Consider the following 26019-nt stretch of genomic DNA (forward strand, 5'->3'; position numbering starts at 1 on the left):
ATCGCGCCACTGCACTCCAGCCTGGGAGACAGAGCAAGACTCTGTCTCAAAAAAAAAAAAAATTCTTTAGTGTAGATTCTGAACAGATAGGCCTTGCTATTAAAAAAAAAAAAAAATCTAATCCCAGCACTTTGGGAGGCTGAGGCAGGTGGATCACAAGGTCAGGAGTTCAAGACCAGCCTGGCCAAGATGGTGAAACCCTGTCTCTACTAAAAATACAAAAATTAGCTGGGCATGGTAACAGGCACCTGTAAACCCAGCTACTCAGGAGGCTGAGGCAGAAGAATCGCTTGAACCCAGGCGGCAGAGGTTGCAGTGAGCCGAGGTCGCACCACTGAACTCCAGCCTGAGTGACAGAGTGAGACTCCACCTCAAAAAAAAAAAAAAAAAAATCCTCATTGTAGCTACACTCTAAAACTTATGCTGGCTTGTTTATCTGGGAACACCTACATGTATTAATTTGTTGAAGAGTTATGTCATGTATATAGTGTGGCCTCATCTCAGATTTTCATGTGCTTAATTTTGAAACGAGAGTCTACTGGATATTTCCTTTTCTGTTAGCAATTAGCAGCAGTAGTAATGAAAGAATATCTATAGAAAATTCTAAAAAAAAATCTAAAAATAATTTATATTTGATGTTATAATACATTATTTAATTTTTATAGTAAATTCACTAATCTGTTTTGCTTAGACCAGTATGGAAGAAAAGCCAGACTCGGAGTTAACACTTTGTAAGGTTATCTACACTCTGTTCATCTGTGGTTGGCAATATTTGATGCAGTTTATATTAGATTTATGTTTTTGTTATTTAGATTGTTTGGAGCTGAGATGAGGACAAACTCGTCACTTTTAATTTTTTGTTTGCTCCCATATATTTATTATCATTTTTTCCAGCTCTCATGGAGGAATGTGCTTTCTACATAGGAAGTAAAACCAAAACTAAAGCACACGTCATAGCCAAGGAAAATAGACGTAATGTTTTTAAAACAGACATAATACTTACAAGAAAATGTTATGCTTTTGGAGTGCTTATAACATATGTTTGTTTATAGTTCTTTAAATTGTCCTAATAAAATTTATATCTCAAGGTTTTTCACTCCGTTCAAGAGACATGCACTGAACTTCTGAAGATAGTCGAGAAATACCAGCTAAGACTCAATGGTATGAAATCATAGATATCTAACTGATAATTCCCATTTAAAATAAATATTAGCATTTTTTAAAATGAAAGATTTAATGTAATAGTAGAACAATTTTGTGAATAGCATCTTATGGCAGAATATGAATATTTACAGTGACCTGTTCTCAAAGGCACCCCAGTATTCTCTCTTTTCTCCTCAGTTAATCAAATCCTCTAACCCAGATTTATGTTTTGCTGATATTCTTTTTTTTCTTTGAGACAGGGTCTTTCTCTGTCACCCAGGCTGGAGTGCAGTGGTGCGATCACAGCTTACTACAGTCTCCACCACCTGGGCTCAAGTGATCCTCCCGCCTCAGCCTACCAAGTAGCTAGGATTACAGGCGTGTGCCACCATACCTGGCTAATTTTTGTACTTTTTTGTAGACACAGGGTCTCACTACGCTGCCCAGACTGGTTTCAAACTCCTGGTCTCTATGATCCTCCTGCCTTGACCGCCCAAAGTGCTGGGATTACAGGTTTGAGTCACCATGCCTGGGCCTGCCCAGCATCTGAAATGGATTTGTTTCCATCACTTAAACCTCTCTTTCTTGACTCCCACTTGCCCTTGCAGTTAAATTTCATTCCTCTGCTGCTGTTTACAGAAAAATGTGATATAATTGTCTGTATGCATGGTCTCTGTTCCTTTCCTTCCACTTTCTCTTGTACTCACTCCAGTCAAGTTTTCGGCTAATTTTTTTTTTTTTTTTTTTTGAGACGGAGTCTAGCTCTGTCGCCCAGGCTGGAGTGCAGTGGCGCGATCTCGGCTCACTGCAAGCTCCGCCTCCCGGGTTCCCGCCATTCTCCTGCCTCAGCCTCCCGAATAGCTGGGACTACAGGCGCCCACCACCACGCCCTGCTAATTTTTTTGTATTTTTAGTAGAGACGGGGTTTCACTGTGGTCTCGATCTCCTGACCTCGTGATCCGCCCGCCTCGGCCTCCCAAAGTGCTGGGATTACAGGCGTGAGCCACCACGCCCGGCATCCAGTCAAGTTTTCATCCCCATCACTCCACCAAATTTCTCTTGTCAAGGTCATGATTAACCAACTCCTGTCTAAATCTGGCTTATCACATTATTTAACACAGTTGATTATTTCCTATTCCTTGATACACTTTATTTATTTATTTTTTTTTTTGAGGCGGAGTCTCGCTCTGTCGCCCGGACTGGAGTGCAGTGGCCGGATCTCAGCTCACTGCAAGCTCCGCCTCCCGGGTTTACGCCATTCTCCTGCCTCAGCCTCCCGAGTAGCTGGGACTACAGGCGCCCGCCACTTCGCCCGGCTAGTTTTTGTATTTTTAGTAGAGATGGGGTTTCACCGTGTTAGCCAGGATGGTCTCGATCTCCTGACCTCGTGATCCGCCCGTCTCGGCCTCCCAAAGTGCTGGGATTACAGGCTTGAGCCACCGCGCCCGGCCCTTGATACACTTTCTTCACTTGGCTTTCCGGGTTTTCCTCCTCCTGGTCACTCTTTCTTGGCATCCTGCCTTTGCTGATCCTCTTCTCTCCTGGACCTGTTCGGGTTAAAACTCAATCTTTGGATCACTTTTCCTTTTTTAATTACCATGGGCCTGCTGGACATGGCTACCTCTCTAATCACACCTCCTAAAACTTTCTCCCCTTTAGCCATGTTAATATCTTACATAGTAGGCATATCTGCATAGTGGAATCCCTAACTTCCTTTGGGTATTTGGTCAAATGTCATCTTTTTAAATGAGGCCCTCCCTGAACTGCATATCTAAAATGCAATACTCTCTGCCCTCAGAGGATACAAAAAATACAATACAATACAACGCAATGCAATACCCTTTTCTCTCAAAACTCCCTGTCCAGTTAACAATATTCAACATTCTATATATTTTGTCCATTGTTTTTCTTCCCACCACTAGAATATGCCCTCCTTAAGGGCAGACTTTTTTTTTTTTTCTTTGAGGTGGAGTCTCACTCTGTCGCCCAGGCTGGAGTTCAGTGGCGCGATCTCAGCTCACTGCAACCTCTGCCTCCGGGTTCAAGCAGTGCTCTGCCTCAGCCTCCCAAGTAGCTGGGATTATAGGCGCTTACCACCACGCCCGGCTGATTTTTGTATTTTTAGTAGAGATGGGGTTTCACCATCTTAGCCAGGTTGGTCTTGAACTCCTATCCTCGTGATCCACCCGCCTTGGCCTCCCAAAGTGCTGGGATTACAGGCGTGAGCCACTGCACCCGGCCAGGACAGAATTTTTCTGTTATATTTCTGTGTCCCCAGTCTAGAAACAATGTCTAGCATGTAGTCAGTACTCGATAAATATTTGATTTCAATGAATCAATAATTTTTCTCATGTAGCTATGTAAATTAATCTCATCGCTTTATAATCAGAGCTTATACATTGTCCCATTAAAGAAAGAAATCCAATAAACCGTGATTATTCAAGTATTTTTTTGACTACCTGCCATGTGCTTTTCCCAAGGAAATAGTTGGAGAAACAACTTTTTGTAACAAAAAGAGAGACAATATAAGTAGTATGTAATTGAGTTCAGAATAATGATATAGACATAACTGAATTTCTAGGAGTGAAAAATAATCATGGATTAGAGTAATTGGTAAAGGCAACTCTATAGACAGGAATTGAGGTAAAACTTAAAGGATTTATAGAAGTTGAACATGTAGAGAAGAGACTTGGAGTTTAAAGAGCTTAAAGAATGAGAACAGCCTGCATAGACAGAAGAGTTTGTCATTGAAACTAATGGGAGGATAAAGGAACAAAGGAAATTTGGGATCAGATTACTAATGACCTTATATATTTTACCAAGCAGTAAAAGGCCATCACAATCACTGGACCAAGTGAGTCCTGTCTTAGAAATGAAAATGTGAAGAAAATCAGCAAGTTTATATACCCTGAAATCACTAGATCTTTTAGCACTCTGGTAGAGCATTTCAGGATAAGGAAGAGATATACATATATAGATTTAATTGTGTATTTTCGCTTCAAGATTGTGTATAAATACGTGATTTCTTGAAGACAATTGTATTAATACATCTGTTGGGAGTAACATCAGACAAATGCAGTAGGTTAGTGCAGCACCATAACTTTATGGGAATCTCTTGACTGTGGGGAGAACACGTCAGGGAGGGGTCTCTGTAAATTTTGGCAGGCAGGTCTCAACATAGAAGCAGCAAAGATTCAGCCTCATTGACTGCCCTTTCTGCAATGATAAAGGTAAGCTTCAGTGATCATTTATGTTCAGTTGATAGTTGATAATGAAGTATTCCAAGTATTCAAAGTGCTTTCTGAACCACTATACCCAAATGAATATTTTCTAGTAGGTTTTTTTTTTTTTTTTTTTTTTGATGTGGAGTCTCGCTGTGTCACCCAGGCTGGAGTGTAGTGGCACGATCTATGCTCACTGCAAGCTCCACCTCCCGGGTTCATGCCATTCTCCTGCCTCAGCCTCTCGAGTAGCTGGGACTACAGGCGCCTGCCACCACGCCTGGCTAATTTTTTGTATTTTTAATAGAGATGGGGTTTCACCATGTTAGCCAGGATGGTCTTGATCTCCTGACCTTGTGATCCACCCGCCTCAGCCTCCCAAAGGGCTGGTATTACAAGCGTGAGCCACCGTGCCCGGTCCTAGTAATTTTCATTGAGGTATATTTTATGAAGTTCTGATTCAAAGGAAATGTGTAAACTGTACATCAGCATTAAATTAGTGTGACTCCCCAAACCGCATCCGCTCTGGATCAGGTCAGTTGTTAATGGTTTTATTAGAGATGAGACTACAGACTGTGTAGACACCTTCCTCATTACACCATTGTGCTCTCCTTGGGTCACTCTTACAGGCATGGTGGCGAGGACAGGGGGAGTGGGGAGGCAGCATGAGAAGGCCTGAGTTCTGTTGCTGCCCCACAAATAGGCATTTACCTTTCAGTTTTAACTTTGATTTTCTATGAAGTAGGATGAAATTAGGCATGACATTTGTTGTTACGTACTTTAAGCTTATAATTGGAGCGCAGTGGGTTTTCTCCCCTTATTAGTCTTACTCTGGTTACAGGATCAGCTTATACTAGATCAGTATTTCTTAAATTGTGGTGAAGGACTTTTTTTTGTTGCATGGTTTACTTTCAATCTGTTGTAAACTGATACCTTTGTAAAATTCAATAAAAATGAATTTTTAGCTGAGCACTGTGACTCGTGCCTGTAATTCCAGTGCTTTGGGAGGCCAAGGTGGGAAGATGGCTTGAGGCTAGAAGTTTGAGACCAGCATGGGCAACATAGTGAGACCCTGCCTCTAAAATAATTTTTTAAAAATTAGTCAAGCACCGTGGCTCATGCCTGTAGTCTAAGGTACTCAGGAGGCTGAGGCAGGAGGATCACTTGAGCCCAGGAATTCGAGGTTGCAGTGAGCTATGATCAAGCCACTGCACTCCAGGCTGGGCATCAGAGCAAGATCCCATCTTTTAAAAAAATAACTTTCAGAAAAATGAAATAAAATGCGTGAAAAATGTATTATAAGCTCACTTTATTAGATGTGACAAATATAAAATGCTCAAAGTCTCTATACAGTTATTCTCAGTTTCCTTACTTCTTTGCTTGTCACAGCTTGGTAACAGAGGATTCTGGACCGATACTGGTCCATGGCCCACACTGAGCAGCAGTGCACTAGATGACAGTTTTTAGGGTTGCTGGAGCAGAACTGTGGACATCTGTGGGTCTGGGATACCAAGCATAGGAAACTGAAGCCAGGATGGAGTCAAGAATGAATTAACAAGTTTAAATAGGAAACAAATACTTTGTAAGAGGCAATTATCCTAAAATACATCTCTGCACATTTGAAAATGCCTCATTTATGGCTTTGTTTTGTAGTTTTGAGGGATTTTTGTCACTAAAAATCAGTCCTTCTCAAAGCGAGGTCCATGGATTCACTGTGTCGAAACCATCTGGAGTGCTGATAAGAAGCCAGATTCCCTAGACCTATGGAAACTAGAGTCTCTGGAAATGGAGCCCAGGAATTGCATTTAAAAAATAAGTCTCTCTTCTTCTTCCCCCAAGTAAATCTTGTATAGAAAGTTATTGCTGTGAGAATTTTAGTTGTGTATATGTTTTAAACAAATGATGAAAGGACACAATTAACTACACTGTAATTTTTTTCCTAGTTATATCAGAGGAAGAAAATGAGCTAGGGCTGTTTTTACAGTTTCAAGCGGAACGGGATGCAACTCAAGCTGGCAAAATGATGGACGCCACTGGCAAGGCACTTTGTTCTTCAGCCAAGCAAAGGTTTACCATGGTGGTTCATTATCTTGAATGTGTAGTCAATCTGACAGTTTTGACATATGTACTTAAATTTGCATATTTGTAAAGGTCATTGTTCATTCTAATAAAGGGTTAAAGAGAAATATACCGCAGTTATATGTTTTGACACCTAATTCTTAATTACTAATTTTGTATTCAAAATAATTATTTAATGATTGATGTTCTTTTATTTCCCCTAAAATCAGACAAGTGTCAGTTATATTTCTCAACTGGTTTAATGTAACAGTCACAGAATGACTAACATCTTAAAAATGTGTATTTCCAATTTCACTTTTTGATACCATACTATAAATACAGTGGTACTTTTTAATTAGAAGAATTTTTTTCTTCTTAATTACATAGTTTCCAGTTATTATTTCAGTTTCTAATATAATGATACCTACTGGAAAGAATCTCCTGTAATTACTAAACCGAGCCCAAATCTTTAGCATTTAAGAAGAATAAAATAGTCCTTATCAGACCTATAATGATGGTATCCAATTTATATAGCTTTATTCTGAAACATCACATCAGTGCAGAGTCTCTCTTGAAAGAAGTGACATGGAGGTACTAAGTACAGGGCCCTCCAATGGCCACTAAGCAAAAAGGAGGAATTGGATTTAATTTGTGTTTCTTAAAAACTTGTTGTCTTGTCCTCATCCTCAGCTGCTAAGAACTCCATACTCATTAGTTCTCCTAGAATCTCATCTACTCTGCCAAACCCAGGTTTTCCCTGAACTTGTCAAATGAAAGGCTTTCTGTTAATTGGATAATGCTTTATGAATGCAGGTTCTCTGTTCCTCTCAACTGTTTTCTAAATGGCACATTTACTTGGCAGGTTATTTATACATGGAATAACATCCAAAGTATTGCAAAATGACATATTTCCTAAAGTAACAAGGGGAGAGGTTTAGACACTTTTTTTGTTTGTTTGTTTTTGAGGTGGGGTTTCACTCTGTTGCCCAGGCTGGAGTGCAGTGGTGCCATCTCGGCTTGCTGCAACCTCCACCTCCCGGGTTCAAGTGATTCTCCTGCCTCAGCCTCCCGAGTAGCTGGGATTAAAGGCACCCGCCCACCACTCCCGGCTAATCTTTTGCATTTTTAGTAGAGACAGGGTTTCGCCATGTTGGCCAGGCTGATCTCAAACTCCTGACCTCAGGTGATCTGCCCGCCTTGGCCTCCCAAAGTGTTGGGATTACATGCGTGAGCCACCGCTCCCGGCCAACACATATTTATTGATAATTCAGAGTTGGCTATATGATCCTTATTTGCTTTCAAAATCTCCTTAGGGAACTTAATAAATTTTTACTTGTAGATTCATCTTGTTAGCAAATATACTTTGTCATTGGTTTAAACTTTGTTTTGTTTTACTTATGATGTGTTCAGCCCTCTGATTTTTACTTCTCTGCCATTAGATTGGCCCTGTGTACTCCTCTGTCTCGTCTGAAGCAAGAAGTAGCAACATTCAGCCAAAGGGCGGTATCTGATACCTTGATGACAATTAATCGGATGGAGCAGGCACGCACAGAATACAGAGGAGCTCTGCTGTGGATGAAAGATGTATCCCAAGAGCTGGACCCAGACACCTTAAAGCAAATGGAAAAGTTTAGAAAAGTATGAAAATGTATCCTTTTCCTTTTCTTGGTGTATGGAATATGGAACTGCCACAGAATAATTAAGATAATAAAATTTCAGGCGTTTTTTGAGAAATACATGTTTCATTATACATTCTTGGTTGCTTGGAGACTAGTTGAAGTACAAAAGTTTGTCACGCTTTTATTTTTACTCCTGGAGTGGCGTCTTCACACTGTCTACCTTTTTTATTAGTTTTTTTATCTGTCTCATGATAGATCTAAATTACTTCTTAAATGTGCTTCCTTAAACTTTTGAGACTCGTTGCAGGAAGAAAATAGTTTATTACAGAGGGACAAAAGTAATTTAAGTAAAAACTCATGTAAAATGATTGTTAATTATAAGAAAATATGAAGGTTATAAAAATTTTTATTCTGTCACAATACAAAGTTTGGCCACAGACTTCATAAGCAACTATGTATGAACATATGTTTTTGCTAAATTCCTTATTATAAATTATAGCCCCTCATTTTACGATACATAAATAACAAAATTCATTTTATCATTCATTTCATAAATAGAGACCCCATAATAAAAATCATAATATTTAATACTGACGGAGCCATGACTCTGGGCCAGATGTTAAGTGGTTTGCCTCATTGATTACACACAACAGCCCTATGAAGTAGGTGAATACATGGCCTCAGGCCACAACAACCTTGTATTCCATCCCTTTTACATCCTTTGACAGAATACAGTCCAAGGGAGTGATTGAACAACATTGTGAATGCGCTAAATGCCACTTAATTGAACACTTTAAAATTGCTAATTGTATGTTATGCAACTTTCACCTCAATTTTTAAAAGAAGAATAATGTATTAGTCTATTTTCATGCTGCTGATAAAGACATACCCGAGACTGGAAAGATATTTAATGGACTTAACAGTTTCACGTGGCTGGGGAGGCCTCACAATCATGGTAGAAGGCAAGGAGGAGCAAGTCACGTTTTACATGGATGGTGGCAGGCAAAAAGAGCTTGTTTTTAAAACTCCCCCTTTTAAAACTATCAGATCTTGTGAGACTTACTATCACAAGAACAACATGGGAAACCTGCCCCCATGATTCAATTATCTCTCACTGGGTCCCTCCCATAACATGGGAATTCAAGATGAGATCTTGGCAGGGACACAGCCAAACCACATCAAATACAATCCAAGTCCCTATCTGGACCCTAAAAACCCTGTATGGCCTGATCCCTGGTCCCTCCACAACCACATGTTGTACTTCCTTCCTACACTCCAGGAAGAATGTGCTCTACCTCCTTACTGCTTGTTCTTCTAACATGATAAGGTCTTCACCCCCTACCACTCTCAGAACCTTTGTCCTTGCTTGTCCCTAGTTCTGGAATGGTCTCCCCAGGGTCTTAGTGTAGCCTGCTCATCATCTTTCTGTCCCAGTTCAAACATCATGCATGATCTCACTAGGGAGTTTCATGTCATCAGTCATTCATTTCTGTTTACTTATTTGCTACCTTTGCAACTATATATTTATTTACTTCTTTTTTTTCCTGTGCCTCCCTACCCAAGAACATTGTTTTGTTCACCACAGTATCTCAGAGCCTAGAACAATGCCTTGCACATAATAGATAATAGGTACCTTATATTTGTTGAATGAATATATTAAAAAGTTGAGTATTCACACTACCTGATGGCATGACTCACCATTTATTCAAGAAATACAATAGGCCTCTACTGGAATTTATAAATATCTGCATGATTCAGAAATATTGGCCGGGCGCGGTGGCTCAAGCCTGTAATCCCAGCACTTTGGGAGGCCGAGATGGGTGGATCACGAGGTCAGGAGATCGAGACCATCCTGGCTAACATGGTGAAATCCTGTCTCTACTAAAAAATACAAAAAAAAAAGCTAGCCGGGCGAGGTGGCGGGCGCCTGAAGTCCCAGCTACTCGGGAGGCTGAGGCAGGAGAATGGCGTAAACCCGGGAGGCGGAGCTTGCAGTGAGCTGAGATCCGGCCACTGCACTCCAGCCTGGGCGACAGAGCGAGACTCCATCTCAAAAAAAAAAAAAAAAAAAGAAATATTATTAATATTTCTCAGTGCTTTAACGAGGTCCCCTTTCCATTTATTCTTCTGCTCTTAGCTAAGTGCTACCTATGAATAGTTTTAGGTGTTTCTTTTTATTTGGAATCGTTTTATAAAAACTATTTGCTTTCCATCTATTATCTCATACTTTCTCAGCATAAAGATATCTTCTGGAAAGAATCTCCTACAATTACTAACAGTAGCCAAAATCTTCATCATTACTCATGAAATATTAATGATACAGGGAAAAGGAATTAGTCTTTATTATAATTTATTTCTGAAAATATTTATTATGAACCTATGTACTATATACTATATATCTGTAATTAAAAATAGCATTTTATTGCAGGTACAGATGCAAGTGAGAAATAGCAAAGCTTCTTTTGACAAGTTAAAGATGGATGTTTGTCAGAAAGTGGATTTACTTGGAGCTAGTCGCTGCAATATGCTGTCTCATTCGCTCACTACCTATCAGGTACCCACCTCCATGGTCAGCATGTCCTTGCAGTAAAGATGAGTGGTGAGATTCCTTTTTAATAAAAAGTTGTCTAGAGGGTGCAAAAAACTATGTGTGATTAGATTCCTTTGAATAGCAGTGTTGGGCTTAGAAACCAAAGTTTTCTAATTCTAAGTTCTATGTTCTTTTCATTCTGCCAAGTTGCCATCCCGTATCACTTTAACCTCAGAAGTCTCACTTGTGCTTATATTACCACAAATCACATATAAATAACACACAATGAATAAGTTAGATATTAAGTAGCAGTTATTGATTTTTACATATATTTTTAAATGGAAAAAATTGAGAAAACTGTACTTACATAAGAAAAGAGTAATAAACTACAGGAAATGGACATTAACTCCTGCTTTTAGGGAGTCTGCCTATTTCAGTTCAGTACTGTGGGATTCAGGAATGGAGAAAGGATGCACTTGAAAATAACTGTGTGTGATATCTGTTTAGCATCTTGCCTGAAACACAACAGCTATGAGTTCAATTCTCCTTTATTCTATCCATTCATCCCCCTCACTTTAATCAGAAACCCTGAAGCAGCAAGGAAAATTTCCAATTACTTGAGTTAGCTTGAGAACACATTTTTTGGCAAATCTCTCTTTAACTCTAGATGAAAGGGCAGATTTAGGGGTAAATGTAATTTTTCTCCAATTAAAAAGTTTTATATATTCCCATTAACATAAAGATTACACATATGTCCCTCCTTTAACAGAGACTGGTATTTTTGTGCTTTTAACATTTCTCTTTTTGATATCTCAGATGTTCTAATCCCTAACTTTTCATTCTCTAAGCTGCAGTTACTCTCTAGGTGGCTCCAGTGTGCATTCCTGTGCTGTTTATACAGATAACACCCACACGTGCAGACAAAGATGCCAATTCTTATGCACAATCACTATTTGCAGTGCTTTATGGTTCCCCAAACTTGGAAAATTGAATTTAGTTCCTGCTGCTTCTTATTTGGCAACTGTTCATCTATTAAACTAGTAAGGAAATATAGCACTTAAAAAATCATGGAGGTGAAGGAGAACTGTAGTATCACCTTTTCTTTTTTTGCAGAGGACACTGCTTGGATTCTGGGAGAAAACAGCTCGAATGATGTCCCAAATTCATGAAGCCTGTATTGGCTTTCATCCATATGATTTTGTAGCTCTCAAGGTACATTGCGTTCCATGTTCTCTTGTTTAGATGTATTATACTTCATTTAGGTGATAACATTGAAACGGCTTTTTTTTTTTTTTTTTTTTTTTTTTTTTACCAAGGTTAATTTAAAATTAACAAAACATTGAGAAACATCCTCTTTCAGCCAAGGGTCAGCATTTTCCTAATTGCAAATGCTGCCAGCAACACTGAAATACATAGGAATACTGCTGGCAGGCTCAAGATATTAGTAGGACAGGGAAAAAGAGGGAGACAGTAAAAAGAAAATTTACATGCAAAGGAGATAAGAAAAGGCTATGGAAAGGAAAAACTTAAGAGGAACAAGTGATGGAAAGTGGTCATGTGTTCTCAAAAATGACCAGATTACCTACCTGACAATATTATAAGTTACAGAAAAACTTTGTTTTACTTTTACACTGATGTCATGGATATGGTTCATGATACCAACATTATGCCAGGTTTCAGTACCTTTTAACTTACCATTCATTCTGCCTTATTTTCAGTAAAGCTTGAAAGTGTTGCTGGCTGGTTTGTTCAAGCTGGATGTGGTATTTGTGATAGGCTCATATCTTGCATTTTTCTGGGGTTTAGGATGGATGTTAAAGTCATGTTCTGATATGGCATCTTCCAGCCCCAAAGATGCCCTTGAATTAGGTTGTTTTTTGTTTTGTTTTATTTTGACTTTTTATATAATAAATGCTTCGCTGTATGGCATACTGTGTATTTAGGCAAATTTTATATCCAATTTCTGCTCAGAATCAAAATTGAAAATCTTTAGCTGTATTTAGAGCATTGCGATACAGGCTAGCAACACAGTTTAAGTGTGCTTTAGGCCTATTACTAAATCGCTAAACTAATCTGTGGCTACCCCACATCACAGTATGTGCAGTTTGCACAGGCAGCCAGGAGAAACAAGTATATGAAGCTCAGTAGCTCAGTTCAGATTACAATAGCATACATGTCCTATATCTTTCACTCTGTAGTTCGGAACTTCCTATTTCATATGGTTCTTTAGAATTTATATTCTCATTTTCTTTGCAGAGAGGAAGAAACATTCTTTCTATCTACTTAACATTGACTTTCTTATCCTTAGCAACTACAAGACACTCCAAGCAAGCTTACTGAAGACAATAAATATGAACAAATAGGCGGTTTTCTTACTGAACAGCTCAATAAGTAAGCAGGCATAAGTCATCTGTGTCATGTTATAGAAGTCCTGGATATCATATGATACATGTGGAAAGAATTGTTTCTTCTCTTACTGAATATTTGTTTCTGTGTCATTTTTCCAATCAACACTAAACATTTGTGTCATAGTCTGTTTTGCTATAACAGAATACCTGAGACAGGGAAATTTATAAAGTAAAAAAGTTTAGCTCATGGTTCTGCAGGCTGGGAAGTTCAAGAGCATGGCCCTGGTTTCTGGTGAGGGCTTTAGTGCTGCTTCATAACATGATAGAAAAGGTCAAAGGGGAAGCAGACCTGTGTGAAGAGGCAAAATCAAGGGGCGTGCTGGCTGTATAACAACCCATTCAGCAGCATTCCTGAGAGAACTAATCCAATCTCATGAGAGTGAGAACTCACTCATTACCATGAAAAAGGCACCAAACCATTCATGATGGATCTGCCCCCATAACCCAAACACCTCTTACTAGGTCTCCACCTCCCAGTACTCCCACATTGAGGTTGGGGTCAGATTTCAACAAGAGTTTTGATGAGGAGAAATTCAAACCTTAGCAATTTGTTTTGAAACCATATATATATATATATATATATATATATTTATTTCCATTTTTTTCTTAATATCCAGATCCTACACAAATTTTTTCCATTTTTTAACATAGCAGGCAAAGGACATGACAGGCGTATCAAACTGATTGGGGTCATTAAGAGTCTGTCATTTGGGATACTGAGCCTTGTATTAAGAACTAAAAGTACCTCTAGTGACTCTTGAAATGGGCAGCTAGAGAGAAGAAAGGGACAGGTACCAGCATCTGTGAAATAAACTATGAGAAATCTGTTTCCAGAATAACACACATAGGACTGGGACTGGTTACCTGAAAATATGGGCTGTTGCCATGTACATCCTTCATGTCCCCTGTTTCCCTTTTATTATATTGTCCCTTTGTTTTTCTTTCAAAGCTGCTATTTAATTCTCATTTTAACCAGATTCAATATATTAATGAACTCAGAAATAAGGGCCAGTGATAAACCCTATAGTGTTGAGTAGAAGGTGATCATGAGAGAGTGGTTTGTTATACAGCCCAACGCGCCTTGGAGTTTGCCTCCTGGCACGTGTCCACTTCCCCTTTGACCTTCTCTACCATGTTATGATGTAGCACTAAAGCCCTTGTCAGAGGCCGGGGCCATGATCTTTAACTTCCCAACCTGCAGAACTAAATGAACCTCTTTTCTTTATAAATTACTCAGTCTCAGGTATTCTGTTATAGCAACACAAAATGAACTAAGACACAAATATAAGACATTTTCCCATCTTCTCTATGAGGAAATCCAAACCAATTTTTTTTTGCTAACTTGAATGTTTAAATGTTTTAAGACAAACATTGATCAAATGTCTAGTTATAAATTAAATTTGTGAATTTTTATATTGACTTTTGACTTTTTTTTTTTTTGACAGTGTCTCACTCTTTTTGTCCAGGCTGGAGTTCAGTGGCACAATCTCAGCTCACTGCAACCTCCCCATCCCAGGTTCAAGCAATTCTCCTGCCTCAGCCTCCCGAGTAGCTGGGATTACAGGCATGCACTACTAAGCCCAGCTAATCTCTGTATTTTTTAGTAGAGATGGCGTTTCACCATGTTGGCCAGGCTGGTCTCGAACTCCTGACCTCAAGTGATCTGCCCACTTCAGCCTCTCAAAGTGCTGGGATTACAGGAGTAAGCCACCACGCCTGGCCTATACTGACATTTAAAATCATATGTTACATGAACTATATTAATTTAGTAAAATTTTTCCATTCTCACATTTCACAAGAGTTTTATTCAAAATCTTCTCATGTATCTTTAGCATTATGAGAGCTACTTTTCAAGTTAACTAGTAGATAGCCAAGCTGTTCACTTCTCTTCCATCCAAGTTCTTTAAAAAAACATAATACTGTTAGGGAAAATTTCATTTCAGGTCATGAATATTTATTTGCTCTGTAGGTTTATTTGTGTAGTATTTATAAGTAAATACTGTATAGATTTTTAAGTATCTTTAAAGATTTATTAAAAACAACTTTCAATACTAGCAACTGTGAGGTCATGCCCCAGGTGTAGTGACTATGTCTGTGTTCAATTTATTTTTCTTTCTTTTTTTTTTTGTTTTGTTTTGCTTTGTTTTTAGACAGAGTCTTGCCCTGTCACCCAGGCTAGAGTGCAGTGGCACGATCTCGGCTCACTGCAACCTCCACCCCCTAGGTTAAAGCAATTCTCCTGCCTCAGCCTCCTGAGTAGCTGGGATTACAGGCACGTGCCACCACACCTGGCTAATTTTTGTATTTTTAGTAGAGACAGGGTTTCACCATGTTGGTCAGGCTGGTCTCAAACTCCTGACCTCGTGATCCGCCTGTCTCAGCCTCCCAAAGTGCTGGGATTACAGGCGTGAGCCACCGTGCCCGGCCCAATTTCTTTGTCTTAACTTTTTATTATATCAGATAGATGCTATAAATACCCAAAATTAGTATTGATTGAGGATATTTTAGGCTGATGTGTCTTGCAAACATCACTTAGTTGTTCAAAATAGGGTACTACATCTTTTCTAGAGTTCTTCATTCCCTTGATTTAGTTCACAAGTGTTCTTAAAACCTTTCAAGGCTTGAAAATGAAACTTCTTATTCTATGGCTTTGATGGTGAAGGTTCTTGAAGATTGAGTACTGAGGATGATGCCTGGTGCTTTGTAGATACTCAGTAAATGTTTATTGAAGGAATAAGGGGTGAAATGTCTGTATGGATCTATAAAAGAAGTAGGAAATTCACCAGATATAGATTTTAGGGGATCTAGTGGACAATTTTATGTTTCCTGAGTAGAAAATTCTTTTTAACCATAAAAAACTGTTTGGAGAATATAATTCACAGGTGTGTTATAACAAAAAAATCTACGTTTTTTTTTTTTGTTTTTACTTCAGGCTAGTTTTGTCTGATGAGGAAGCAAGCTTTGAGAGAGAACAAGGTAAGATGGTAAATTTATTACTTTGAAATGGTCACATTTTAAATGTCAAAATAGTTTATCACAGGCTTTTTTTTTTTTTTTTTTTTTTTGGAGACAGAGTCTCGCTCTGTCCCCCAGGCTGGAGTGCAGTGGCTCGATCTTGGCTCACTGCAAGCTCCACTCCCAGGTTCACGCCATTCTCCTGCCTCAGCCTCCCAAGTAGCTAGGACTACAGGCACCCACCACCACGCCTGGCTAATTTTTTTTGTATTTGTAGTAGAGACAGGGTTTCACCATGGTAGCCAGGATGGTCTAGATCTCCTGACCTTGTGATCTGCTCGCCTCGACCTCCCAAAGTGCTGGGATTACAGGCTTGAGCCACCGCGCCCGGCCTCCGTCAGCTTTTGTTTCGTCTGAGCAAGTCTTTGTTTCTCCTTCATTTTTGAAGGATATTTTAGCTGGATATACTATTATTGGGTAAAAGTTTTTTTCCTTCAGCAGTTTAAATGTCATGACACTTTCTCCTGGCCTATAAGGTTTCCACTGAAAAGTCTGCTGCCAGACATTTTGGAGCTTCGTTGTATGTGATTTGTTGCTTTTCTTTTGCTGCTTTTGGGATCTTTTCTTTATCCTTGACCTTTGGGAGTTTGACTACTAAATGCCTTGAGGTAGTCTTCTTTGGGTTAAATCAGCTTGGTATTCTATAACCTTCTTGTACTTGGATAGTGATATCTTTCTCTAGGTTTGGGAAGTTCTCTGTTATTACCCCCTTTGAATAAACTTTCTACCCCATCTCCTTCTCTGCCTCCTCTATAAGGCCAATAACTCTTATATTTTCCCTTCTGAGGCTGTCTTCTTGATCTTGTAGGCATGCTTCATTGTTTTTTATTCTTTTTTCATTTTTGATTTTTGAGACAGAATTTGAATCTGTCGCCCAGACTCGAGTGCAGTGGCACAATCTTGGCACACTGCAACCTCTGCCTCTCAGGTTCAAATGATTCTCCTGCCTCAGGCGCCTGCCACCATGCCCAGTTCTTTTTTTTTTTTGAGATGGAGTTTTCGCTCTTGTTGCCCAGGCTGGAGTGCAATGGCGCAATCTCAGCTCACGGCAACCTCCGCCTCCTAGGTTCAAACGATTCTCCCCTGCCTCAGCCTCCCGAATAACAGGGATTACAGACATGCACCACCATGCCTGGTTAATTTTGTATTTTTAGTAGAGACAGGGTTTCTCCATGCTGCCCAGGCTAGTCTTGAACTCCTGACCTCAGGTGATCCACCCGCCTGGCCTCTCAAAGTACTGGGATTACAGGCGTGAGGCACTGCACCTGGCCTATTCTCTTTTCTTTTGTCTCCTCTGACTGTATTTTCAGATAACGTATCTTCAAACTCACTGATTCTTTCTTCTGCTTGATCAATACTCCTGTTGACTCTGATGCATTCTTCACTATATCAGTTGAATTTTTCAACTCTGGAATTTCTGCTTGATTTTTAAAAGTTATTTTAATCTGTTTGTTAAGTTTACCTGATAGGATTCTGAATTCCTTTTCTGTGTTATCTTGAATTTCGTTGAGCTTCCTCAAAATAGCTATTTTGAATTCTCTCTCTGAAAGGTCACATATCTCTGTCACTTCAGGATTGGCCACTAGTACACTATTTAGTTTGTTTGGTGAGGTCATGCTTTCCTGTATGGTCTTGATGCTTGTGGATGTCTGTCGATGTCTGGGCATTGAAGAGTTACATATTTATTAGTCTTTGTAATCTGGGCTTGTTCGTACCTGTCCTTCTTGGGAAAGTTTTCCAAGTATTCAAAGAGCACTGAGTTGTTGTCATCTAAATCTTTGGTCATGGTAGCTGTATCTGCATTGGGGGGAGGGGGGACACCCCAAGCCCAGTAATGCTGTGGCTCTTGCAGAATTGTAGAGATACTGCCTTGGTGGTCTTGGGTAAGATCTGGGAGAATTCCCTGTATTACCAGGCAGAGACTCTTATTCTTTTCCCTTACTTTCCCCCAAACACGTGGAGTTTCTCCAAAGCCAGCAAAATACTGGGTCTCACCCTGGGCCCCCTGTTACCACTGCTTGGCTACTGCCAATATTCACTCAAGGCCCAAGGGCTCTACCATCAGCTGGAAGCAAATCCAGTCTGGCTTGTGTCCTTCCCTTCAGGGCGGCAAGGTAATCCCCAGCCTACAGCAGATACCAGAATGCCATCTGGAAGCCAGGGCCTAGAGTCAGGAACCTTAGGAATCTACTTGGTTCTCAATTCTACACCACCTGAGCTGACACCCAAGCTGTAAGACAAAATCCTTCCCACTCTTCCCTCTTTTTCCCTCATGTGGAAGGAGTCTCTCCCTGCAGCAGGTACTGCCTGGCTATCGCTGATATTCACCCAAGGCCCAAAGGCTCTTCAGTCAGCTTGTGGTGAATGCTGCCATGTTTAGGACTCTCCCTTCAAGGCAGTGGGCTCCCCTTTAGCCCAGGGCAGGTCCAGAAATGCCATCCAGAAGCCAAGGGCTAGAACTGAGGACCCCAGGTGACTTCTTGGTTCTCTACCCCACTGTGGCCAAGCTGGTGCCCAAGCTGCAATAAAAAGTTCCTTTTACTTTTTCCTCTCCTTACCTCAAGCAGAGGAAGTCTGTCCCTGTGGGCACCATAGCTTGGAATGCACCGGGTCACACCTGAAGCCAGCACAGCCTTGGGTCTTACCCAAGTCCCATGATGAGTACTGCCTGGGTGCTGCTGATATTTATTCAGGGCCCAGGGTCTCTTAGTCATCAGGTGATAAATCCTTCCAGGACTGGGTCCTTCCCTTTAAGGCAGTGCATTCCCTTCTGGCACCGGGTATGTCTAAAAATGTGATCTGCGAGCTAGGGCTTGGAATGAGGGCCTTGGGACTCTACCTTCTCCCCTGTCCTACTGTGGCTGAGCTGGTATCCCAAGTTGCAAGACAAAGTCCCCTTTATTCTCCTTTCTCCTCTCCTCAAGCGGAAAGGAGTTTCTCCTGGAGCTGTGAGCTGCACTGCCTGGGATTGGAGGAGGGGTGATGTAAGCACTTCCTTGGCTGGCTGGCTCATATCTCACTAGGTCACATGTACCCTAACTCCACTGGCTCCAAGCCCAGCACAGCACCAGGACTTGCCCGGGAATTGCAGTGCTTGTGGCCTAGACTGCCTTTCAAGTTTATTTAGAACCCCAGAATGCTTTAGTTTGCCATGGTGGGGCTTACTGGGACTCAGATTCTGACCAGTGGGATGGGTAGTTCCCCTCTGGCTGGGGCTGGTCTAACTGCCCCCTCTGTGAGTACTGGCTGAATTCTGCCCCATGTTGCTTTCAGCTGTGGCAGGCAGCACTGAGTTCTAATGCAAAGTCCCACAATCACTGCACTCTCCCTCCCACAAGCATAGATTCTCTCTCCACACCATGTGACCGCTGCCAACAGATGGCGGAATGGTGGTGTTGGCAATTCAACACTGTCTTTCCTATCTTCTTCAGTGCCTCTTTCAGTGATATGTAGTCAAAACCATGTACTGTGATCTCTCACTTAATGTTTGGTTGTTATGAAGGTTGTTTCTTGTATGGATAATTGTTCAATTTGGTGTTCTTGTGGGGTATAGGGGGGAAATGATGGCTGGAGAGTTCTATTAAGCCAGCTTGCACTGCCTTCTCTCCCCAAAGATAGGTGCTTTAAAATGCAAAAGTCCAGTTTATAGGATTGCATGATTAAATTTTGAGTTTTCCCTCATACTGAAATTTGTGTTATTTTAAAAAAATAAATACATATTACATATACAGTCAACATACATTTGAACCACAGTGGTAAAGAAGAGTACAGGCGGCCGGGCGCGGTGGCTCAAGCCTGTAATCCCAGCACTTTGGGAGGCCGAGATGGGTGGATCACGAGGTCAGGAGATCGAGACCATCCTGGCTAACACGGTGAAACCCCGTCTCTACTAAAAATAAAAAAAAAACTAGCTGGGCGAGGTGGCGGGCGCCTGTAGTCCCAGCTACTCGGGAGGCTGAGGCAGGAGAATGGCGTAAACCCGGGAGGCGGAGCTTGCAGTGAGCTGAGATCTGGCCACTGCACTCCAGTCCGGGCGACAGAGCGAGACTCCGCCTCAAAAAAAAAAAAAAAAAAAAAAAAGAAGAGTACAGGCTTTGGAAACAGAAAAATCTGAGTTTGGATCCTGGCTTTTTAAAACGTATCATTTATGGCTCTCTGAGTTGTGTCATCTGAAATAGGAGTTATTTATGCCCATCTTACCAGGGACATTAGGGACAGAGGTAATATTGACAAACTCCATAGCACATAGTAGGTGACCAATAAATAAAAGAAAAAATATTTTATTTATTATTTTTTTTGAGACAGAGCCTCACTTCTGTCAGCCACGTTGGAGTGCAGTGGTACAGTCATGGCTCACTACAACCTTGATTTCCCAGGTTCAGGTGACCCTCCCACCTCAGCCTCCCGAGTAGCTGGAACTATAGGTGTGTGCTACCTTGCCCAGCTATTTTTTTGTATTTTTTTTTTTTTTTTGGAGACTGGGTTTCGCCATGTTGCCCAGGCTGATCTCGAATTCCTGGGCTCAAAGCAATCTGCCTACCTCAGCCCTCCCAAGTGCTGGGATTTACAGGTGTGAGCCACAGTGCCCGGCCGAGGTATTTTCAAGTACACACATAAATAGATTATACTGATAAAAGAAGCAATGTAAGAGACCATCGTAATCGGGAACTCGTATACCTAACCTAGCCTCAAAATATATGTTCAAAAGGTTAGCTAATTGCATTTGCATATGATCCTATATCCCACAAATACAGAACATTTTTTAAGTCACAAAGGAAATATAACAAACATTGCTGTAGTCTCAACATCTATTCATGCTATTATTTTTTCTTTTAAATTTTGCCATGTCAGTAGTTATCTCCCCTTTTAAATTTCAGATATTCATTTGTTCCTTCTCCTTTTTTCTTGATTAATCTTGCCAATGGTTTATTATTATTATTCTTTCCTCTCTGTTGAATCTTTATTTTTGGTTTTATAAATTTTAGTTCCTATATTTATTATTTTCTTCTCTTTACTTTGATATTTTTCTTTCTGGTTTGTTGTTGTTGTTGTCTTGCTTTGTTGCCAAGGCTGGTCTTGAACTCCTGGCCTCAAGTGATCTCCTGCCTCAGCCTGCTCAAGTGCTAGGATTACAGATGTGAGCCACCATACCCAGACATCTTTCTTTCTTTAAGGCTGTATTTCCCTCAAAATTTTAATTTTCCTATATCTTACAAGTTTTCTTTTAAAACAGCTTTATCAAGATATACTTTATGTATTATGAAACTCATTCATTTAAAGTGTATAATTCAGTGATTTTTAATTTATTACTGAGTGGCACTACCATTTCCATTAATCAATTTTAGAACATTTTCATTCCCTCAGTAAGCTCTCTTATGCCCATTTGCAATAATCCCTGTTACCCCCCCAGCTAACCACTACTCTGCTTTTTCTTTGTATAAATTTGTGTTTTCTGGACATTTATAAATAGAATCATCCAATATGTGGTCTTCTCATGTCTAGCTTCTTTCATTTCATTTAATGCTTTTTTTTTTTTTTGAGACGGAGTCTCGCTCTGTCGCCCAGGCTGGAGTGCAGTGGCCAGATCTCAGCTCACTGCAAGCTCCACCTCCCGGGTTTATGCCATTCTCCTGCCTCAGCCTCCTGAGTAGCTGGGACTACAGGCACCCGCCACCGCGCCCGGCTAGTTTTTTGTATTTTTTAGTAGAGAGGGGGTTTCACCATGTTAGCCAGGATGGTCTCGATCTCTCGACCTCGTGATCCGCCCGTCTCGGCCTCCCAAAGTGCTGGGATTACAGGCTTGAGCCACCGTGCCCGGCCCATTTAATGCTTTTGAGGTTCATCCATAATGGGGCCTGTATCAGGAGTTCCTTCCTTTTTATTAATGAATCTATTGTATGAAGGTCTATAAATTTTGATATATAGTATTTTCATTATCATTCAATTTCAGTTATTTAAAAATTTTCATTCCACCTTCCATGACCCATGGCCATGAGTGATTTGGAAGTGTGTTTCTGAAATTGCCAAATTATGGAAATAGAAAAATTTTTGTTATTGATTTTAACCAAGTTGCATCATGGTCAGAGAATGTGTTCTTATGACACTGACTCTTTGAATTATTGGAACTTTTTCTTTATGGAATAACAAGTAGCCAAATTTTATAAATGTTTCATATTTCTTGAGAAGAATGTATACTCAAACTGTTGAATGCAGGAGCCTATTTATATCTGTTAAATCAAGATTGTTATTTGTGATGCTCTACGTCTTCTATATCTTTACTAATTTTTGTTTACTTGTTGAGAAATGTGTTTTAAAATCTTCCACTGTTAAACTGGATTTTCAACTTTGTCCTGTAGTCTTTTACTTGATGTGTTTTGAGGATCTGGGGGGAGGGGGTATTAGAAATGTTTGTTTCTTGTTGCCACAAAGAAATAGCATTTGAACATAAATTTAATTTTCTTCGTAAGACAATTTTTACTTTTGGTAGAAAGGGTGCTCATCACAGATGGAACAATGGTGAGAGCACACCTGAACAAAGGAAGGAAGCAATTTTTATCCCTTATGCAGCTTGACCCTGCTACTGTGTCCTGTCTCCATTGGCTGGAGCCAGACCTCACAATCTAAACTGAACCCGATAGGCTAACGGTTTAAAATTTTTCTAAATAGGTAAAGGCAAGGGAGAATAAAGGAAAGGAGGAAGTTGCTTATGCCAAATAGGGAAGGGGCAAAGGCTGCGAGCTGGAATGTGCCTGTGAGCATGTCCAGCACAAATATCTTGGGTAAGGTACAAGGATATAGAATGTACTACATGCCTGTGAGCATGTCTGACAGCTACATTAGGGCTTAACAAAGAGTTATTAGCACAATGCAAGGAGGCTTGAAGGAAGTTAGTCTTTAAAAGTCTTTCTTTTTAACACTTACGATTTTTTTTTTTTAAAACGAGAAGGGAAACTTTGAAGAGGATACTTTTTTCTTCCTACAGGGATATATACAAGTTTAGAATTTTTATATCTTTTTGGTGAATTAATTTTTTATTGTTATACAGTGACCCTTTCTGGCTTTAATAATACTTTTTGGGGCCAGGCGCGGTGGCGCATGCCTGTCATCCTGGCACTTTGGGAAGCTGAGGCAGGTGGATAGCCTGAGCCCAGGAGTTCGAGACCAACATGGTGAAACCCTGTCTCTACAAAAAAAAGCCAGGTGTAGTGGCGTGCACCTGTAGTCCCAGCTACTCCAGAAACTGAGGGGGGACGATCAGTTGAGTGTGGGTAGGTAGAGGCTGCAGTGAGCCAAGATTGCTCCACTGCACTCCAGTGTGTTCAATAGAGTACAACCTGTCTCGAAATAATAATATAATGAATTTTTGGCTTAAAGTCTCCTTTATATTAGTAGAGCATAACTAGCTTTCTTTGATTAAATAATATTCTCTTAGTATCCCTTTTCCATTCAGTCTTCCTCCTTTTTTTTTTTTGAGATGGTGTCTTGCTCTGTTGCCCAGGCTGGAGTGCAGTGGCGCAATCTCAGCTCACTGCAACCTCTGCCTCTGGGGTTCAAGTGAGTCTCCTACTTCGGCCTCCTTGAGTAGCTGGGATTACAGGCAGCCACCACCACATACAGCTAATTTTTGTGTTTTTAGTAGTGATGGGGGTTCCGCCATGTTGGCCAGGCTGGTCTTGAACTCCTGATCTCAGGTGATCTGCCTGCTTCCGACTTCCAAAGTGCTGGGACTACAGGTGTGAGCCACCATGCCTAGCCCTCACCATGTCCTTCTAACTGAGATATGTCTCATAAACAAGGTTTAGTTGGATTTTTTTTTAAAAGCCCAGTATGTCAACTTGTCATTCTTTTAACTGGCGAGTTTAGTCCATTTATGTTTATTGTCACTATATTTGGACCTGTATTTTCTGTTTTCCATTTGTTTTGTCCTTCCAATCCCATTAGTCTGTCTCCTGTTTTGATTCATTTTGAACTATTTGAGGGTTTTTTTCATTTGCTTTAGAAGTTTTCTTTATCCTCCCCCACCCCCGCCATTTACTGATTTGAAAGTTATCCATTTTATTTCCATTTTTGATTTTTCTAATTTTCTACAAATTAGAACATCATTCTTGTTTTATAAAGAAATATTGAGATTTACCAATATTTTTCCTGTCTTACTATTTCTTTCTATATTTCAGATCTTCATTGTGAGTTCATTTTCCCTTCCCCTTGACTACCTCCTTTAGTTTAGATTTTTTTTTTTTTTTTTTTGAGACAGAGTCTTGCTCTAATTCAACTTCTGTATCTGGCTGCTTTTAGGATGTGCTCTTTCAGTACAGTGTATCTAAATGTGCAATTTTAATTTTTTAATTTTTGCTGGTATAAATTGTATTTCTTTGTCTTTTACTAGTTCTGGAAACTGCTAAACCATTTTTTTTTTACTGTGATAAAATATGCATGACTCAACTATTATCTTTAAAAATATTCTCTCTCCTCCATTTTCTCTATTTTCCACTTCCATAACTCTAATAAGCTTATGGTGGACCTTTTCATTAATTCCTCATATATTTTAACTTCTCTTTCATGTTTTCATCCCCCTTTCCCTCTACAGTACATTCTAGGTAAGTACTTCAGATCTGTTTCTCACTAATTGTCTCCTCTTGCATCTAATCTACTGTTTAATGTATACACCGAGGATTCATTCCCTAAACAACTATACTTTTTATTTATAAAAGTTCTATTTGTTGTTTTATAAATTTGCCTAATTTTTATAGTGCCTCGTTCTTTCTCACTTTTTGACTCACATCCATATCCAAAAATACAAATATTTGAAGTCCTTGCAGGGGGTCTAAATCTATTATTTTGGTTTACCCCAGCGTTCTTGTGGTAGCTTGTTTCTTTAGTGATTTGTGAATACCAGCCAATATTTGTTTGCTCTTAATCTGTGGGACTCCTAGAGGCCTAGATAATTTTTTGCTAAAGAAAATTAATATTGCTGCTTTCCAGAGTCAAGGAATACTCACAGCCTGGTGACCACTTTAACCCTCTTCCAGAGCCTTTATTTTAATGTAGGAATTGTGGGCTCAGCTCAGTTTCCTTGTGTTTGCCAAGGGCCTTGTCTGGCACTGTCAGCACAGGCATTGCACACAGCATACCTGCCTTTCTTCTTTGCTTGCTGCTTCTCTTTCCTGGCTCTGGTTTCAGCTTACATTTTTGTTGTTGTTTACTTCTAACAAGTCCAGCAATGCATTAAACTTATATTTTATGTAGAGAAGCCAGGAGAACAGAGAAAAAAAGTGTATTTTATAGATTTAGCAAGGATGGGACAAATTTTCTGAAGAATGTAAACATCCCAGACTTTGAGCAATTTTACTTTAAGACCTCTACTGAGGAAGTAATTAGAAATGCCCTCAAACATTTATGCTCTGAGGTATTCACTCAAATGGTGTTTCATATAATGGAATAAAAAACTAAGCCTTTGAGCTAGACCTTTCTCACTCATCTGCCTATCTTAATCCCAATTTCATCCATCTGTAGCATTAAAATAAAATGAAACCAAATTACATGAATCCATACCAAAAGCACTGTAAGGTCAAGCAGATCATTATTGAAAGAGAGAGAACAGAGGTTACCCTTCATCTTATCCAGCGTCATTTCCTTAAAGATCCTTTAACACATCTCTCCATTCCCCAAACTCTATTTCTATAGCCTGAAACCTTCCCTGATGTGACTCTGCCTCTGGTCACCAGTTCCTGTTCCCTTCCCCACAACCAGGATTCTTCTTCTCACTTCTTTCTCCAGCCACCACTGGTATCTCTTTTCCATTCCTAGATTTTCTCCTCTATTTTTTCCCCTATATTCAACTAAAATCTTTACTGATAAAGTCCATTTGAAAAATTTTAAATCTTCTGTACATTTTTTTTTTTTTTTTTTTTTTTTTGAGACGGAGTCTCGCTCTGCCGCCCAGGCTGGAGTGCAGTGGCCGGGTCTCAGCTCACTGCAAGCTCCGCCTCCTGGGTTTACGCCATTCTCCTGCCTCAGCCTCCCAA

The 26019-nt window shown here is 40.0% G+C and overlaps 1 protein-coding gene and 1 long non-coding RNA gene across 9 annotated transcripts in view; one reads left to right on the plus strand and one right to left on the minus strand.

Annotated features, from left to right (window-relative positions):
- Positions 1-26019, plus strand: part of ICA1L (islet cell autoantigen 1 like) — a 101721-nt gene that overhangs the window by 44012 nt on the left and 31690 nt on the right. For 3 of the 4 annotated variants that reach the window (XM_033230674.1, XM_033230672.1, XM_033230673.1), the window contains 7 exons: positions 1089-1161; positions 6308-6431; positions 7862-8060; positions 10470-10595; positions 11685-11783; positions 12880-12962; positions 15912-15955. In XM_033230674.1, the coding sequence (XP_033086565.1) occupies positions 1089-1161; positions 6308-6431; positions 7862-8060; positions 10470-10595; positions 11685-11783; positions 12880-12962; positions 15912-15955 (748 nt within the window). Of the gene's footprint in view, positions 1-1088; positions 1162-6307; positions 6432-7861; positions 8152-10469; positions 10596-11684; positions 11784-12879; positions 12963-15911; positions 15956-26019 lie in introns of those variants that run through there. The other variant, XM_033230675.1, reaches the window with a different exon arrangement.
- LOC117094636 overlaps positions 1-26019 on the minus strand; it is a 56834-nt gene that overhangs the window by 589 nt on the left and 30226 nt on the right. For 2 of the 5 annotated variants that reach the window (XR_004441622.1, XR_004441621.1), the window contains one exon: positions 7848-8032. This is a non-coding gene — a long non-coding RNA (uncharacterized LOC117094636). Of the gene's footprint in view, positions 1-2599; positions 4360-5516; positions 5888-7847; positions 8033-10603; positions 11689-26019 lie in introns of those variants that run through there. The other 3 variants (XR_004441619.1, XR_004441620.1, XR_004441618.1) reach the window with 3 other exon arrangements.

The sequence above is a fragment of the Trachypithecus francoisi genome, unplaced genomic scaffold, assembly GCF_009764315.1.
Source record: "Trachypithecus francoisi isolate TF-2019V2 unplaced genomic scaffold, Tfra_2.0 Lachesis_group13, whole genome shotgun sequence".
NCBI lineage: Eukaryota > Metazoa > Chordata > Mammalia > Primates > Cercopithecidae > Trachypithecus > Trachypithecus francoisi.